The sequence below is a fragment of the Hyperolius riggenbachi genome, chromosome 2 (assembly GCF_040937935.1).
Source record: "Hyperolius riggenbachi isolate aHypRig1 chromosome 2, aHypRig1.pri, whole genome shotgun sequence".
Classification (NCBI taxonomy): Eukaryota; Metazoa; Chordata; class Amphibia; order Anura; family Hyperoliidae; genus Hyperolius; species Hyperolius riggenbachi.
The window spans coordinates 125686892-125704248 of NC_090647.1; the positions used below are offsets into that span (position 1 = coordinate 125686892).

Sequence of the window (17357 nt, forward strand, 5' to 3'; positions counted from 1 at the left end):
GACATATCCTATTGCCTTTCATCAGCATCTGTCTATAGTAACTTGTGCAAGCTGCCCAGGAATTCTAATGAGCAAAACTGAAGTACAGCTAAGGCCATGATGAAGACAAGCACTAAGCTTCATACTGCAGTTGTGCCAGACAAATGACTCTATTCTAGGGAGAGAATTGTACAGCTTAGCTGTCGGGCCCTAGACATGCATAAGGCAATGTGATAATGGACAAAGTGCAGAGCTTTATGAAACGCTACTTACAGGGCTGTGCTTTCCATAAAAAAAAAATCTAAACCGCAACTGCTTACAGCTGGGAGTTTTTCTACTTGCATATGTGTTAACATATCTGTTAATTTCCTTCTGCAGGTCTGAAAACCATTGTGGGTGCTCTTATTCAGTCTGTGAAGAAGCTGTCAGATGTCATGATTCTGACAGTATTTTGCCTCAGTGTCTTCGCTTTAATCGGTCTACAGCTTTTCATGGGTCATTTAAGGCGGAAGTGTGTTGTTTGGCCAATCAACATGGATGAGCAGTACTTGGCCAATGGCAGCAAAGGTTTTGATTTTGAAGAATACATACACAATGACAGTATGTACTATCGTTACCTATCGTTACTTTACAAGTGCCCATTCATTTTCATGCATGCAGTACACATAAGATGGATTACTGTTATGCCTGTATTCCTATGGATGCACATTCCTATTATCTAAAGGAGGTATGCCAGCTTTACACATACCTATATAACCAACAATTTGTGGCCATTGCTTTTCAGACAGGATCACAGGTATAAAAGAGAAACCGAAACCAAGAATTTAACTTCATCCCAATCAGTAGCTGATATCCCCTTTTCCATGAGAAATATTTTCCTTTCCACAAATGGATCATCAGGGGGCTTTGTATGGCTGATATTGTGGTGAAACCCCTCCCACAGTGTGATGTCAGGACCATGGTTGTTGCATTGTGGGAAATAACAGCTGTTTACAGCTGTTTCCAACTGCCAAAAAAAGCAAGCAGCAATCTCCTTCCACTGGCATCACCTGCCAGCAGTAAAAATGTCACCATGCAATAAATGTCAGAATGTAAATTAGGGAGAGGAAAGATTTTACAATGAGCAAACACTGATTAAATCATTTATACATAATTATTGTAAAAAAGGAAGCACTTTTTTATTACATTATTTTCACTGGAGTTCCTCTGTAAAGAGGAACTTTACTGAAGGATTGAACTTCATCCCAATTAGTAACTAATACCCCCTTTCCCAGGAGAATTCTTATCCTTTTCTCAAATAGATCATCAGAGGGGCCTGTATGGCTAAAATTGTGGTGAAACCCCTCCCACAGAGTGATGTCATGACCTTGGTACTGACCGTTTTCTGTCTGAAAACCTTGTTGCATTGTGGGAAATAACTGCATCCAAGCAATAGCTCCCTTTGTGCATAGAACTTTCAGTAAAAAACATTTCATACAGATCACCTGGCAGAACTAATGATGTCACCACCAGTGATAGATTTCATAATATAAACCAGAGGAAAGATTTTACAATGGGCAAACACTGACTAAATAATCTATACATTTATGTGGTAAAATAAGCAATTTTATTCATTATGTTATTTTCACTACAGTTCCTCTTTAATGTTTATGGCCATGATTTACTGAAGCATCTGTGAGGCGGATCAGTGAATAATGGCGCACAGCGCCTATGCATAAAAATGGCGCCCCATTAAAAAGATACGCTTATCGCTATTTATCGTTAGTACTGCATAATAATGGTGCACAGGGAAAAAATAAGGAAAACGGCACACAGTAACGTTATTTATCAATAGTGCCATACATATGCCAAACAGCAGACGTTATTGTGCACAGTAACGTTATTTATCAATAGTGCCATTCATATGCTAAACAGCAGACGTTATTGTGCACAGTAACGTTATTTATCAATAGTGCCATTCATATGCCAAACAGCAGACGTTATTGTGCACAGTAACGTTATTTATCAATAGTGCCATTCATATGCCAAACAGCAGACGTTATTATGCACAGTGACGTTATTTATCAATAGTGCCATTCATATGCCAAACAGCAGATGTTATTGTGCACAGTAATGTTATTTATCAATAGTGCCATTCATATGCCAAACAGCAGACGTTATTGTGCACAGTAACGTTATTTATCAATAGTGCCATTCATATGCCAAACAGCAGACGTTATTGTGCACAGTAACGTTATTTATCAATAGTGCCATTCATATGCCAAACAGCAGACGTTATTGTGCACAGTAACGTTATTTATCAATAGTGCCATTCATATGCCAAACAGCAGACGTTATTGTGCACAGTAACGTTATTTATCAATAGTGCCATTCATATGCCAAACAGCAGACGTTATTGTGCACAGTGACGTTATTTATCAATAGTGCCATTCATATGCCAAACAGCAGATGTTATTGTGCACAGTAATGTTATTTATCAATAGTGCCATTCATATGCCAAACAGCAGACGTTATTGTGCACAGTAACGTTATTTATCAATAGTGCCATTCATATGCCAAACAGCAGACGTTATTGTGCACAGTAACGTTATTTATCAATAGTGCCATTCATATGCCAAACAGCAGACGTTATTGTGCACAGTGACGTTATTTATCAATAGTGCCATTCATATGCCAAACAGCAGACGTTATTGTGCACAGTAACGTTATTTATCAATAGTGCCATTCATATGCCAAACAGCAGACGTTATTGTGCACAGTGACGTTATTTATCAATAGTGCCATTCATATGCCAAACAGTAGATGTTATTGTGCACAGTAACGTTATTTATCAATAGTGCCATTCATATGCCAAACAGCAGACGTTATTGTGCACAGTAACGTTATTTATCAATAGTGCCATTCATATGCCAAACAGCAGACGTTATTGTGCACAGTAACGTTATTTATAAATAGTGCCATTCATATGCCAAACAGCAGACGTTATTGTGCACAGTAACGTTATTTATCAATAGTGCCATTCATATGCCAAACAGCAGATGTTATTGTGCACAGTAACGTTATTTATCAATAGCACCCTACATAAGCCAAACTGCAGAAGTTATTTAACTGCAAAACAGTGAATGGATTTAATGTAGCGCTGTCAAGGTTAGGGTTAGGCACCACCAGGGGAGATTAAGGGTTAGGCACCACCAGGGAGGTCTTAGGGTTAGGCACCACCAGGAGGGTGCTTAGGGTTAGGCACCGCCAGGGGATGGTTAGGGTTAAGCACCACCAGGGGGGTGGTTAGGGTTAGGCACCACCAGGGGGTGCTTAGGGTTAGGCACCGCCAGGGGGTGGTTAGGGTTAAGCACCACCAGGGGGGTGGTTAGGGTTAGGCACCACCAGGGGTGTGGTTAGGGTTAGGCACCACCAGGGGGGTGGTTAGGGATAGGCACCACCAGGGGGGTGGTTAGGGTTAGGCACCATAGGGGGTCTTAGGGTTAGGTACAGAGAGGGTTCTGTGTGTTAACGCTAAATAACAATAAGGCTTTAACATTAAATAGTGATAAGGCCTTAACGTTAAATAGCGATAAGCGTCAAACGGATTAGCGGCAACTCCGTGCGCCATTATTCGCAGGCGACATTTTCAGATGGACCCCTGTGAGGAGCCAGAGAGATTCTTGGAGATCAAAAGTGATTTGGCAAAGCTTTATAAAAATACTGTATACTGTAAAACTAGGTGGCAGTCATTTGCATCCTCCATCTGGGTCACATCAAATGAAGGTTCACCCAAAAGTGGAAGCTTTTTAATACTTTAATACATCTGGCATGGTTGTAGGATTACAGGTGGCTTAATCTTCTCAGCTGGTGTGGCAGGTCTGAGCATGGCTCCTCACATCAGACAATCTCTTTATCTGTTATGTTGGGAATACATGATGCAATTTACCGTCTGATCGACTGGAACTGGGCAATTATTTCCAACATATCCAATCAGTTTCCGATTGAGAAAGGGAATTGATTTTGTGAAGTTATCATTGGAAAATCGATTGTTTTATCGATTGGGAACAGTTTAGACATGTACAACGGAACAAATTCCCATCTCATCACTTGTCGAACAGACGGGAAATTGCATCACGTGTTCTCCGCATTAAAGTTTGCTGTACTGTTATTTTTCTTTGTAAAGCTGAGTATGAATTAGTTAGGCTTTCATAGAGCCTATTCAATCCCCAACCTGAAGCTAGCTTCAACTCTTAAACTGGAATCTTTGGTATCACAAAATGGCTTTACACCAGAAATGAATAGTCCCTACACAGCAGGCACCAGAAACCACTGGCTGCAGACCAGGATACACTAGCATTACATCCATCTCCATCGAAACCTATCCACTGATTAACTGATTTCATTCACCCTGTTACACCAATACGTGTTAAATCTGTGTACTTTTCTTCTATACTTTGAGAGTCTTTTCTCTATAAACTTTTCAGCAAACTTTTACAAAGTGCACGGGGCTGTGGATCCTTTGCTTTGCGGTAATGGCTCAGATGCCGGGTAAGTAGCATCTCTCCTCTCTGTATTGTTGCCATGTAGCAAAATGTGAGTGAATGACTATAGTTTGTAGGTTTGTATATGCGTTGCCATTTATGTTTCCTTCCGCACTGTGCAACTTGCCTCCTCTACCTAATTTAGTATTTTTGTTCTGTTGAATACATGCTCGCCCCGTTAGGTAGGCACAGGTTACACTTACATTTTCTGAGCAGTTGTGGGTTCTTGACCTAGATGAGCAGCCAAGGGTACCTGACCTAAGCCTTGCAATTATGAGCGCAGAAAGATAGCCAGGGGCCTGTCGACTGTGAGGGTGTTTCTTGTGGTAATGGTAGAAAGTCACACAAACAGTTTTCTTCAGCATTCAAATTCCGTAAAACAGACAGTATAAGCTTCAGTCTCAATAGTGACCCAACACTAGGCAATACCACTTTAAATTGGCATATGTCAGTTTACCCTGGATGTCTTTGTGAACAAACTGGTAGAATTCAGTCTTGAAAAAGATACAAACAACAAAAGTTAACAGGTTTAATTTCAAGTGAAATTTACAGCATAAAAAGTGAGAGAAATAAAGGGATAGGCTAGGAGAAAGGTCTTGTAGATGTGGTTAACCAGGTGGTCCTCAAGCATCTTACGGGCGCAGTATCAGTATTTAAGGTTCTCTAACTAGTTGAATACGTTGATTTGGTTTCATGAAATAAGAGACACCATTAATTGCATAGTCTAAACTAACTACTGCTATTACCGTAATATTTTTGTCACTCTTGCAGAAGAGCCACTTACCTTCACCCCATGGTCAATATGCAGAAAGAAAGAGATGTGCCAGGGAGACCCTCCCCAAGGATTTTGTTTCTGCCAGCCCATGCTGTGGTCCTGCACAGAATGATAATCTCTGTCATGTCTGCTGTTCTTGATTTTTCTGCCCCATATAATGCAAGACACTGATAATTCTAGAAAGAAGATGGATATGACAGGGAACCTCTACCACCACTTATTTGCTGTATAATGCAAATGTGCCAGTATGATGAAGTCACAAGTTCGGTCAATGGATGCTGCATATAGTGCCTTGCAGGTGGCTACCACCCAATGGAATGTTTATAAATGGGTGTGGAGCTGTCCAAGTGCTGTTCCACCTCCAGTACTGAACACCTGCAAACATCAGGTAGCTTTACAGGAGTGGTTGACAGCCAGTGGAGAACCCACCGATTTCAACTGTCTGTGTGCACTAACCCCTAAACTAATGTAAGGGATCATTAGGTAAAAGTAACACAGCAACAATGCATACTGCTTAGATAAGATGTTTAACTGGAAATACCGTCGTCGGTTGAAGTTATTTGACTTGCTGGGTAGAATAACTCTTCAGCATCTCTCAGACATCCTTTGGAACTCCTTACAGCCCCTAGAAGTTCCAAAGACAAGCGCTTCTGTCTTGCACACACACAAGTCCGGGTTTGCACATGTGCGAATATGCTGATCTTCAGATCTACTTGGGGACTCAAGTAGTTCTGAAGGCTGCCCAAGGAGTGGCAAAGACCTGGCAGGATGAGTAACTTTAACTGGGGATGGTAAGATGGGTGGAGGACTAGGAGGACTCTAAACGTACAGTATGTATTAAAAATGTTTCATCATTTAAGGAGAGTAAAGGACAGGAAGTACCAAGGACAGAACAGGAATGACGGCACAGACAGAAGCCTGGGAAGGCTTTATGGTATCCAGGGTCTTCCCTTTACTTTGGCATGTATTTAAACTGAAGTGAGTTTCTTCAGTTCTGTATTCCTTTAATCTTTGGTCAGCTGTTCCGTGTACTCTTACAGCACACATTTGCATGTTTTAGTAAGTCCAGACTGCTATTTATTAGTGTACGTCTGCTACATCTCTGTCTCTGCTATTCTAGGCTGAAGAGAAAGCACCTCTGTCAGGAAAGGGTTTGGAGAAACTCCCAGCTAGATGTGTGCCCAGCTGCATTGTCAAACTTCCAGTTACTTTTCCCATGGGGCTCTCGGTAGTTAGAAGTAAGGAGAGAGGAGGAAGGGGCTGCTTGCACATTTGCAGTAGGGATGCAGTTGGTAAGAGTTTGTGTCAGCTGTATTTAGCAAGAATTCAGGAATCTCAACTGGGACTATTGGTCAGTACAATGATTTGATTGAATGTGATTGTAGACATGTTTATTATTGCAGTCCGTATACACTGCAATCTGATTGTAAAAACCGTTATCCAATTGTACCACTTATTGGTAGTATACATCTGTTCACCTATACATCATAGTATAGGTAAAGTTGCATATTGTGTAAAGTCTTTGTAACTGAGATTTGTGGCAGCAGCTTATCTCCAGCATTTCACAAGTAAAGTTGGTGCTAATGTTGTGCTGTCGAGTTGCAACCACATAGGTCACTGTCAGAAATTAAGCCTAGTACACACATCCAATTTTGATTGGCCAATGATTGACCAATTTTACCACCTTCATGTAGTATGAGAGCTTACCTATACAATCTGTTCATAGTATTCAATATCTGTTGACACTTATACCACATAGAGGTCATAAAATTGGCCAGTGATTGACTAATTATAATTAAAGGTGTGTACCAGGCCTTAGTTACTGGCTGACAGGACTGACTGAATGAACTGGCAGACAAGAATGACAGACTAGACTGGTTGAAAGAATGGACTGACGAATAGAATCTCCACTGGATAACATTAGCAGCACACATGCTAGGAGTTCATTGCTCACACAAATCTTTGATGTGTTGCAAAACACTAATTCTACTTCCTGATATGCCCTGTAGAATGAATTCAAATGGTTATTATAAGCAGTAAGCACATTTTGCCAACATTTTTTGAAAAAAAAAATGTAAATGAAATGTTATGTCTGATTATAAAGATTACATTCATATTGCCTTCTGCTTTGTAATTTAGACAATGTCCGGAAGGATATACGTGTATGAAAGCAGGCAGGAATCCCAACTACGGATATACAAACTTTGATACGTTTAGCTGGGCCTTTCTGGCCTTATTTCGCCTTATGACTCAGGATTTTTGGGAAAACTTATACCAGTTGGTAAGTAAACCCAAGGTCAGTGTTTTCTTCATGATGTGTTTGCTAGTGTCTTTGTAGGTCTGTGAGAGGAAGCACAGCTTCAGGATGTAGACATATGTGTGTGGTGGTGCAAAGGAGCACCTCACATGAGGTCTATGAAAAGTAGCATAGCTTCAGCATGTACAGAGATGTGTGTGGTGGTGTGAGGGACCTTCTCCCATGAGGCCTGTGAGAAGAAGCACAGCTTTAGAATGTACAGAGATGTGTGTGGTGGTGCAAGCGAGTTCCTCACATGAGGTCTATGAGAAGAAGCACAGCTTCAGCATGTACAGAGATGTGTGTGGTGGTGCGAGGGAGTTCCTCACATGAGGTCTGTGAGAAGAAGTACAGCTTCAGCATGTACAGAGATGTGTGTGGTGGTGTGAGGGAACTTCTCCCATGAGGCCTGTAAGAAGAAGCACAGCTCCAGGATGTACAGAGATGTGTGTGGTGGTGCGAGGGACCTTCTCCCATGAGGCCTGTGAGAAGAAGCACAGCTTCAGCATGTACAGAGATGTGTGTGGTGGTGCGAGGGACCTTCTCCCATGAGGCCTGTGAGAAGAAGCACAGCTTCAGCATGTACAGACATGTGTGGTGGTGCGAGGGAGTTCCTCACATGAGGCCTGTGAGAAGAAGCACAGCTTCAGCATGTACAGAGATGTGTGGTGGTGCGAGGGAGTTCCTCACATGAGGTCTGTGAGAAGAAGCACAGCTTCAGCATGTACAGAGATGTGTGGTGGTGCGAGGGAGTTCCTCACATGAGGTCTGTGAGAAGAAGCACAGCTTCAGAATGTACAGAGATGTGTGTGGTGGTGCAAGGGAGTTCCTCACATGAGGTCTGTGAGAAGAAGCACAGCTTCAGCGTGTACAGAGATGTGTGTAGTGGTGCGAGGGAGTTCCTCACATTAGGTCTGTGAGAAGTAGCACAGCTTCATCATGTACAGAGATGTGTGTGGTGGTGCGAGGGAACTTCTCCCATAAGGCCTGTGAGAAGAAGCACAGCTCCAGGATGTACAGAGATGTGTGTGGTGGTGCAAGGGACCGTCTCCCATGAGGCCTGTGAGAAGAAGCACAGCTCCAGGATGTACAGAGATGTGTGTGGTGGTGCAAGGGACCTTCTCTCATGAGGCCTGTGAGAAGAAGCACAGCTTCAGTATGTACAGAGATGTGTGTGGTGGTGCGAGGGACCCTCTCCCATGAGACCTGTGAGAAGAAGCACAGATTCAGCATGTACAGAGATGTGTGGTGGTGCGAGGGAACTTCTCCCATGAGGCCTGTGAGAAGAAGCACAGCTCCAGGATGTACAGAGATGTGTGTGGTGGTGCGAGGGAGCTTCTCCCATGAGGCCTGTTAGAAGAAGCACAGCTTCAGTATGTACAGAGATGTGTGTGGTGGTGCGAGGGACCCTCTCCCATGAGACCTGTGAGAAGAAGCACAGCTTCAACATGTACAGAGATGTGTGGTGGTGCGAGGGAGTTCCTTACATGAGGCCTGTGAGAAGAAGCACAGCTTCAGCATGTGCAGAGATGTGTGGTGGTGCGAAGGAGTTCCTCACATGAGGCCTGTGAGAAGAAGCACAGCTTCAGCATGTGCAGAGATGTGTGGTGGTGCGAGGGAGTTCCTTAAATGAGGCCTGTGATAAGAAGCACAGCTTCAGTATGTACAGAGATGTGTGGTGGTGCGAGGGAGTTCCTTACATGAGGTCTGTGAGAAGAAGCACAGCTTTAGAATGTACAGAGATGTGTGTGGTGGTGCGAGGGAGTTCCTCACATGAGGCCTGTGAGAAGAAGCACAGCTTCAGCATGTACAGAGATGTGTGGTGGTGCGAGGGAGTTTCTCACGTGAGGTCTGTGAGAAGAAGCACAGCTTCAGCATGTACAGAGATGTGTGTGGTGATGCGAGGGAGTTCCTCACATGCGGTCTGAGAGAAGAAGCACAGCTTGAGCATGTACAGAGATGTGTGTGGTGGTGCGAGGGAGTTCCTCACATGAGGTCTGTGAGAAAAAGCACAGCTTCAGCATGTACAGAGATGTGTGTGGTGGTGCGAGGGAGTTCCTCACATGAGGCCTGTGAGAAGAAGCACAGCTTCATCATGTACAGAGATGCGTGTGGTGGTGCGAGGGAGTTCCTCACATGAGGTCTGTGAGAAGTAGCACAGCTTCAGCATGTACAGAGATGTGTGTGGTGGTGCGAGGGAGTTCCTCACATGAGGTCTGTGAGAAAAAGCATAGCTTCAGCATGTACAGAGATGTGTGGTGGTGCGAGGGAGTTCCTCACATGAGGTCTGTGAGAAAAAGCACAACTTCAGGATGTACAGGAATGTATGTAGTAGTGCGAGGGAGTTCCTCACATGAGCTTCTTGATGTTGATGAATGATGATGTTATGCCAGATCAGTTAGAACAAACCAGTTTAGTGAGGACAAAAGAATCTGGTCAGGCATAATAACATACATATGTGAACCTACAGTGCTGCTTTACTGTGTTAGGGGCTTTTTTTCCACTAGAAAACATGATCACAATTGCTAAGATGTGATCGCGTTTCTTTCCAATTTCCATCGGCATGGTTCCTCTGTGATTCCGACACGATCCATTGGGTGTACGGCGCAATGTCGGTGCTTTTTGCATTTGCCATTTGCGGTGAAGGCGGGAAGTGCGGGAAATTGCTGAATTGTGGGGAAAATTGCATAGCAGTGTGATTGCTATGCAATTTTCCTGCAGCCCTATACAAAATATAGGAGATGAATTACACAGGAAACGGCAGAACTTCTATTGCACTCGGGAGAAAATCGCACTGCAAACGGATTGCAGTTTTGTATCAGTTTTGTCAAGGCAAGGGTGCTAATCACTACGCCACTGTGCTGCCCATATATGCAGATTATTTTAATAAAATTATTTTGGAAATGAAAAAAATGGTCATCTCTTCAAACGCTTTTATGCTAGGCTTTTTATTTTATTTTATAGATCACCACCATTCCTCCTTGTTTAAAACCTCAGAGTTCCCTTTGAAAATGGAGCCGTGAATGTTACTCATTCTACCTGAGTCTGCTGCCCTCTAGTGGAATGTTGAATAAGAAGGGACACAAAGGTTTCCTAATAGAACACAAGAGCCTGGGAATAATGTCCTGAGATTTGTTTTCAAAGACTTGACAGTATGACAGAAGAAGGACAGATTAAATGTATGGGCAAAGGTGGAATTTTAGGAGATCAACTGTTTTAAAATAGATCCTTTTAAAATGAACATTTCCACTTTCTGTTTATTTTACATGATTTTTCCTGAGGAGTGGAATTAGTGTAGTAAAATTGTTCATGTTTGTCCTTTAAGAATATCTTTTCACTTATCCCTTGAGGATTCCGTATGTTCTCAGCAGCATGTTGTCTAAGGGACTAGTACATGCCATGCAGCACTTGAGTGCCAGGTTTGATTCCCAGAAAAGACAATATCTGCTAGGGGTTTGCATGCTCTTCCCAGGTCAGTATGCGGTTCCTTTTCACAGTGTGCAAAGTTAATTGGTCAGTACTCGGTAAAGTGCCTTGTAATTTGTCAATACTATATAAATACTTGCAGTTGATAATAAGATCTACAGTATTGGCCGAATGGCCGTCTGGCATTCCCAGGGAATGTCATTGGTCCAAGATCTCTTTGTTGAGAACAATGTTTTATCCTGGCAACAGTTTAAAGATACATTTCAGCCCCCTGACTCTGAGCTGTTTAGATACTTGCTTTGTTCTGTCGGCTCAAAGTCTTTAAGTCATTGAATCTGAATATGGGCCTCACTTTTTCAAGCCCGGAATGATTTCTATCTTATACTCCATTCTCTGGTATCAGCAGTTTCCCATGGTTATCCCTCCTACAGTTAAGTGGCAAGAGTGGCACTGGGTGCAATGGGAAATCAAGACTGAGGATTTGGAATTGTTTAAGGAGATGGGCAAAGTTTCCATCAATTGTATTGTTAGGGAACGTGCTTATTAAGTATTTTACAATTGATTTTGTACCTCTGCTAACCTCTTTAGTTTAGGGATATGGCCTAAAACATTATTTTAAAAAGAAGTTGAAAAATTATTTCCTAGGAGAAAACTTAGGAAAAAAGTTAATTGCATATGGGCATTAACTATTTCTTAAAGAACACGTTTCAAAGCAGAGGACAGCATGGTGACGTTAGAGCAGTGAACTGCAAACTTGGCTCTCCAGCTTATAAGAAAAAAAGAAAGTCCCATAATGCATTTACCTTTATGAATCATGACTGTGGCTGTCAGATTCCTGCAATGCATTGTGGGACTTGTAGTTCCTTAACAGCTGGAGAGCCAAATTTGCAGATCACTAGCACTCTCGCCTTGCAGCTATGGATCCCGGCTCAAATCCCAGCCAGGGCACTATCTGCACAGTGTTTGTATGTTCTCCCCATGTCTGCGTGGGCTTTCCCCTAAATTGGCCCTAGACTACGATACATACACTACATGATACATACATATACAGTACATACGACTATGGCAGGGATTAGGTTGTAAGCCCCTGATGGACAGTTAAGTGACAAGACAACATACTCTGTACAGTGCTGCGGAAGATGTTGATGCTATATAAATACTAAATAATTAAATGTATTTGTTGGTATTGCACTATTATTCCCAGACACTTACTGTAGGTGCCAACATGTACCAAAATCATATTTTACAGTTAAAATGTAATAATTCTTCTTGTTTGTTTTTTAGATTCTACGTGCATCTGGGAAAACGTACATGATCTTCTTTATTTTGGTCATCTTTGTTGGCTCATTTTACCTAGTGAACTTGATTCTGGCTGTGGTGGCCATGGCCTATGAAGAACAAAATCAAGCCACCTTGGAGGAAGCAGAACAGAAAGAGAATGAATTTAAAGCAATGTTGGAACAGCTGAAGAAACTTCAGGAGGAACAGGTCCGGCTAGCCATCAATACAACTTTAGTATTTGTAACTCTCTGTTCATGTAGGAAGAGAAAAAAATCTAATTAAAAAAATGGTGTTAGTGTATGTAAATGCTTAAAGTGATCTGGAACTTAGCATTTCTTCTTTGCTCTAAAAGATTCCTTACAGCCTTAAACCTATTAGCACAAACAAAAATTGTAACAGAACAGCATTCAAACAGTTAAACACAGTACTTTGTCCTGCCATGGAAAGCCCCTTCAGCTTAGGATCCATCCGAAGTGGACATAACATTATCTTTGTTTACATTCTGATGTTGTTACATTGGGCTTGATTCACTAAACCGTGATAACTCATATCTTGGCCGTTTTTGTGTTTGCACGCGATCACGAATTTCGTGCCCAACCGTGAATTGTCGAGCAAAAAGGATAACGTTTTCACGCAAAAATTAGCGTGATCACGTAAACGCGAAAATGCGCGCCAAAACTGCCGTGATATGAGTTATCACAGCTTAGTGAATCAAGCCCCTTGTGTTTAACAACTGAAAAAGGAGCTCTCTTTGCTTCAAGCATACATACAGTTCAGATGAGCTCACTAAAAGATTTTAATATATAATAAAAAGCAGCTTGAATAAAATGCATTATTATGTTTGTAAAGCCTTACCGCACCATGAGTAGAGTGTAATGTATTGCATATAATTAGTTGTATTTTGCTCTACTCATCACGTGGTAAGACTTTACACATGTAATTCTGCTTAAAGAACAAGTGACACCCATGCTAACTTAGAAATAAAAAACACATTTATATAAGTAGATAAATACTAGTTCTACTTACATAACAGATGTATTGCACTGTCCATGTTATGATTCCTGTGAATCTTTATAAAGGAAAAGCAGAGAATCCTATTCTAGACAGTTTCCATCTTGGTTACCTTTGGATGAAGCTAAAATCATTTCCTGCCTCACTCTTTTTTCTCCTCATGCTAATTGTGTATTTGTTACCCCCCCCCCCCCTCCTCCCAGAGTCTTCAGATACTCCCACTGGGGTCTATACTAGTAAGTGCACTGTCTTATATCATTAGAAGGAGGGGGAAATAAAGTGAAGAGGAGGAATATATTATAGATAAAAAGATCCCCCCGCATGCAACTGTTTTGCTAGCTGATGTCAATGGCAACTAAAGAGCCAGTGCTCCTAAGGTATGTGATAACTCCAGACCATAACAGCAGAAATTTTTTTGAAAGTTTTGAATGCAGGATTATCTTTATCACTTATATCATTCAGACCAGTTGCTGTTGAAAGATTTTTATAGTGACAAACTCGCTTTAAATCAAGTCTGAAGCGTAAATCAAAATAAAAAACAGATACTCCCCTAAGGAGAGGAAAGGCTCTTGGTCCTATAGAACCTACTTGTTCTCCTCCCAGTGTCCTTGTTCCCCCGCAGGCTCCTCCGTTTGAATCTCCCACCGCAGGAGACTTCGGCAATCTTCGGAAGCACTCGGGCTCCAGAAGATGGATGGCTCTGTACTGTGCACACGCAAGTGCTCGAGAGAGGGCGCTCGTGTGTGTTCACTCAGTACGGAGCAGCCTTTCTTCGGATGCCCGAGTGCTTCCGAAGACTCTTGAAGGCCACCCAACGCGGCAGAGAGCAGTCCACGACTAAACGGTCCTGGACTGCTAACGGGGGAGCCTGCGGGGGAACGCAGAGACCGGGAGGAGAAAAGGAAAGCTCTATAGGACCCAGAGCCTTCCCTCTTCTAACGATGAGTATCTGTTTATTATTTTGATCTTCCTTTCAGACTGCCTTTAATGCAGTTTATTGCATACAACCTATTATGCTTTCCTATATGTATCAACTTGCAAGACAGTTACATTATGCGTTCCTATATGCATTCAGTGTGTTCAGAGATGTTAATTTAATGGCTATTTTATAATAAAGAGATTTTTTTACTACCTAACCTATGTGCATACAGGTGAAACTCGAAAAATTTGAATATTGTGCAAAAGTGCATTTATTTCAGTAATTCAACTTAAAAAGTTAAACTAATATATGCAATAGACTTAATACATGCAAAATTAGATATTGCAAGCCTTTATTTATTATACGTTTGATGATTAAGGCTTACAGCTTATGAAAACCTCCAAATCAAAATCTTAGAATATTGTGAAAATGTTCAATATTCTAGGCTCAAAGTGTCAGACTCTAATCAGCTAATTAATCCAAAACACCTGCAAAGGGTTCCTATTTCCTAGAATAGTTTCACCTTTTAAGTTGAATTACTGAAATAAATGGACTTTTGCACAATATTTTAATTTTGAGTTTCACCTGTTTTGGGGAGAGATTGGGATTCCTTGTGCTGTGCACTGACTTACTGCCCCATATACAATTCAATTAACTTTTTCTCCCAAGTTTTCTCATAGGAGATATTTCATCTTCTATTTAAAATCATTTTTCAGCACTCTGCAATTGAAAAAGCACCTAAAAGTGAATGAAAAGCTACTGTCAAAATTATTCTGAGTTGTTGTTTTTTTTGCTTGGGGTAAGTTTATTTAGTTGGGAAAATATTACCTAGGAGAAAACTCAAGTGAAAAATGTAATTGCATATAGGCCACAGACTTTTTGTTTTCTAGTAAGATCAGAAGAATAGCCAAAAATATTAGACAATGTTCATTGTACCAGCAAACTATTTTGTTTTTGTTGTTGTTTTTTAATACTGTATATACATTCAGGCTGTCCTGCATTTGCCAGAAATGTTCTCTCTTCAGGGCTGAGTGCATGACTGCAATCACATGACCATTAAATCACCAATTAGCAGTCGTTACTGACACTGTCTCTGCTACACTAGGGTTGAACAATCTTGCCACTTCATGTTAAACAATTTTAATTGAAGGGGAATTGAAGTGAGAGAGATATGGAGGCTGCCATATTTCCCTTTAAACAATGCAGATTTCTGGCTGTCCTGCTGATTCTCTGCTTGCAATTCATTTAGCCATAGACACTGAACAAGCATGCAGATCAGATGTTTCTGACTAGATCTGCCTAGATTAGCTGCAAGCTTGTTCCAGGTGTGTGATCAACTACAGCCAAAGAGATCAGCAGGACTGCCAGGCAACCTGGTATTATTTAAAAGGAAATTAATATGGCAGCCACCATATGCTTCTCACTTCAGTTTTTCTTTAAATTTAGAACAGATTTGTTGCATCATTTAGGTTTTCCAGTTTGCATCAGCTTAGGAGTCGAAAGCAAATTAATTTTAGGTATAAATTACCATTCCAGTTTTCATAGAAACAATTTAAAGTAAACCTGTAGTGGGTTTCTCCCCTCCTCTACTTGACATCTGCCTGGCCTCAATATTACAGGAGAAATAAGGCAACATCATCAGGTGATAGGAGAGGTGTGGCTATCATGGGAGGAGCATGACAAAAGGTGCATAGAGGCATTGCGTAGTGGTTATTGAAATATCAAGGGGAGGAAGCATGGATAGACTTCCAAACAAGAAAGTCTAGACAAACTCCTGGGGCACATGGAGTCTCATCAGTGAGAACTTGAGGAGACAAAAGCAGGGACACCGAGAGCCCAAATATGGTGTAGTATGTATTGGTAATAAGGGGAAATGTAGAGTAACTATAGTAATACTCACAAACCAGGGTTACCTCTTAGGCAACCACTGTATGGGCAGGTGGGGAGAACAAGCCTGTCCCCACTCAGGATTAAGACGTCGCTCTCTGTAGATAGGAAGAAATATAAGAACTTCTGCACTTCCACCAAGGGTGGACAGGTACAATAAGGATAAAATGATATAAATATATTAAAACATGGAAGTGACGAAGGTGGACCCTTACCCACTCCAAAGGACACGACAATAGGAATGTGTTGTAGTATAACACAACATTTATTTATACACTCCACAAATTTTGCAACGCGTTTCATGGGCATGACCCTGCTTCATCAGGCAGTGAGACAGGAGTATACAGCTAAAGGGTCCTATTCTATGCTGAGCACCTCGGTACTGCTGAGGTAGTAAAGCTGTGTACCAGATAATCTTACTGCAAGATAGGGAGGCAGTGATCCACTGCAGATACAGAACAACCATGTTTTCAGTAGCTTTTTATTAACCTATTTTTTAAATCATAAACAATAATTGTGTTTACGGTATTTGTCTAATTTCCATTTATTCATTTTAGGCGGCAGCAATGGCTACCTCAGCTGGAACTGTCACTGAAGATGCTGTGGAGGATGATGAAGGAGATGCAAGGATGTCTCAGACATCTTCAGAATTTTCCAAATTAAGTACCAAAAGTGCAAAGGAGAAAAGGAATAGACGAAAAAGGCGGAAAACAAAAGAACTCTCAGAAGGGGAGGAGAAGTGTGACAATGAGAAGGTGTACAAATCAGAATCAGAGGATGGAATGAAAAGAAGGACTTTTTGGTATCCTGACAACAGGCTGGCAAGAAAGTTTTCAATAATGGATCAGGTATTTTGGGATAAATTATACTTCAAGGGAAATAAGGTGTGGCGCTACAAATTAGATACTTCTTCCAGAAAATAAGAAATGTTACACATGTATGTTTAATTATTTGGTGCTGGAGCTTTTTTTTCTGGTTTGGCTGGCTAGTTTTGTGTCAAGAATGATTCTGAGAGCTCCGGCCACTTTAGGTTTACTCACTAAGCTTCCCTGCTTGCGTGGTCGTATATGTGTCTGAACTCTACCCATGGTCTGCTACTCTTGTCATAGTCTAAGGTCAGTATCTAAGCGAGGAAGATAGTTAACCTAGTTGTATGCTTTTAGGAGGTTGGCAGAAACTGTACCTTTGCAAATGAAGATCATAGAAACTTCATGCAAACAAAGTCTAGGTAAAAAGACAGGGCTCTATCACTTTAAAGCA

General features: G+C 41.5%; 1 protein-coding gene across 6 annotated transcripts in view; it reads left to right on the forward strand.

The window, feature by feature from the left end:
- Positions 1–17357, forward strand: part of LOC137545764 (sodium channel protein type 8 subunit alpha-like) — a 456138-nt gene that overhangs the window by 344135 nt on the left and 94646 nt on the right. For all 6 annotated transcript variants that reach the window (XM_068267362.1, XM_068267360.1, XM_068267357.1 and 3 more), the window contains 5 exons: positions 358–579; positions 4446–4509; positions 7417–7558; positions 12284–12487; positions 16655–16945. In XM_068267362.1, coding sequence (XP_068123463.1) covers positions 358–579; positions 4446–4509; positions 7417–7558; positions 12284–12487; positions 16655–16945 — 923 coding nt within the window. The remainder of the gene's footprint in view (positions 1–357; positions 580–4445; positions 4510–7416; positions 7559–12283; positions 12488–16654; positions 16946–17357) is intronic.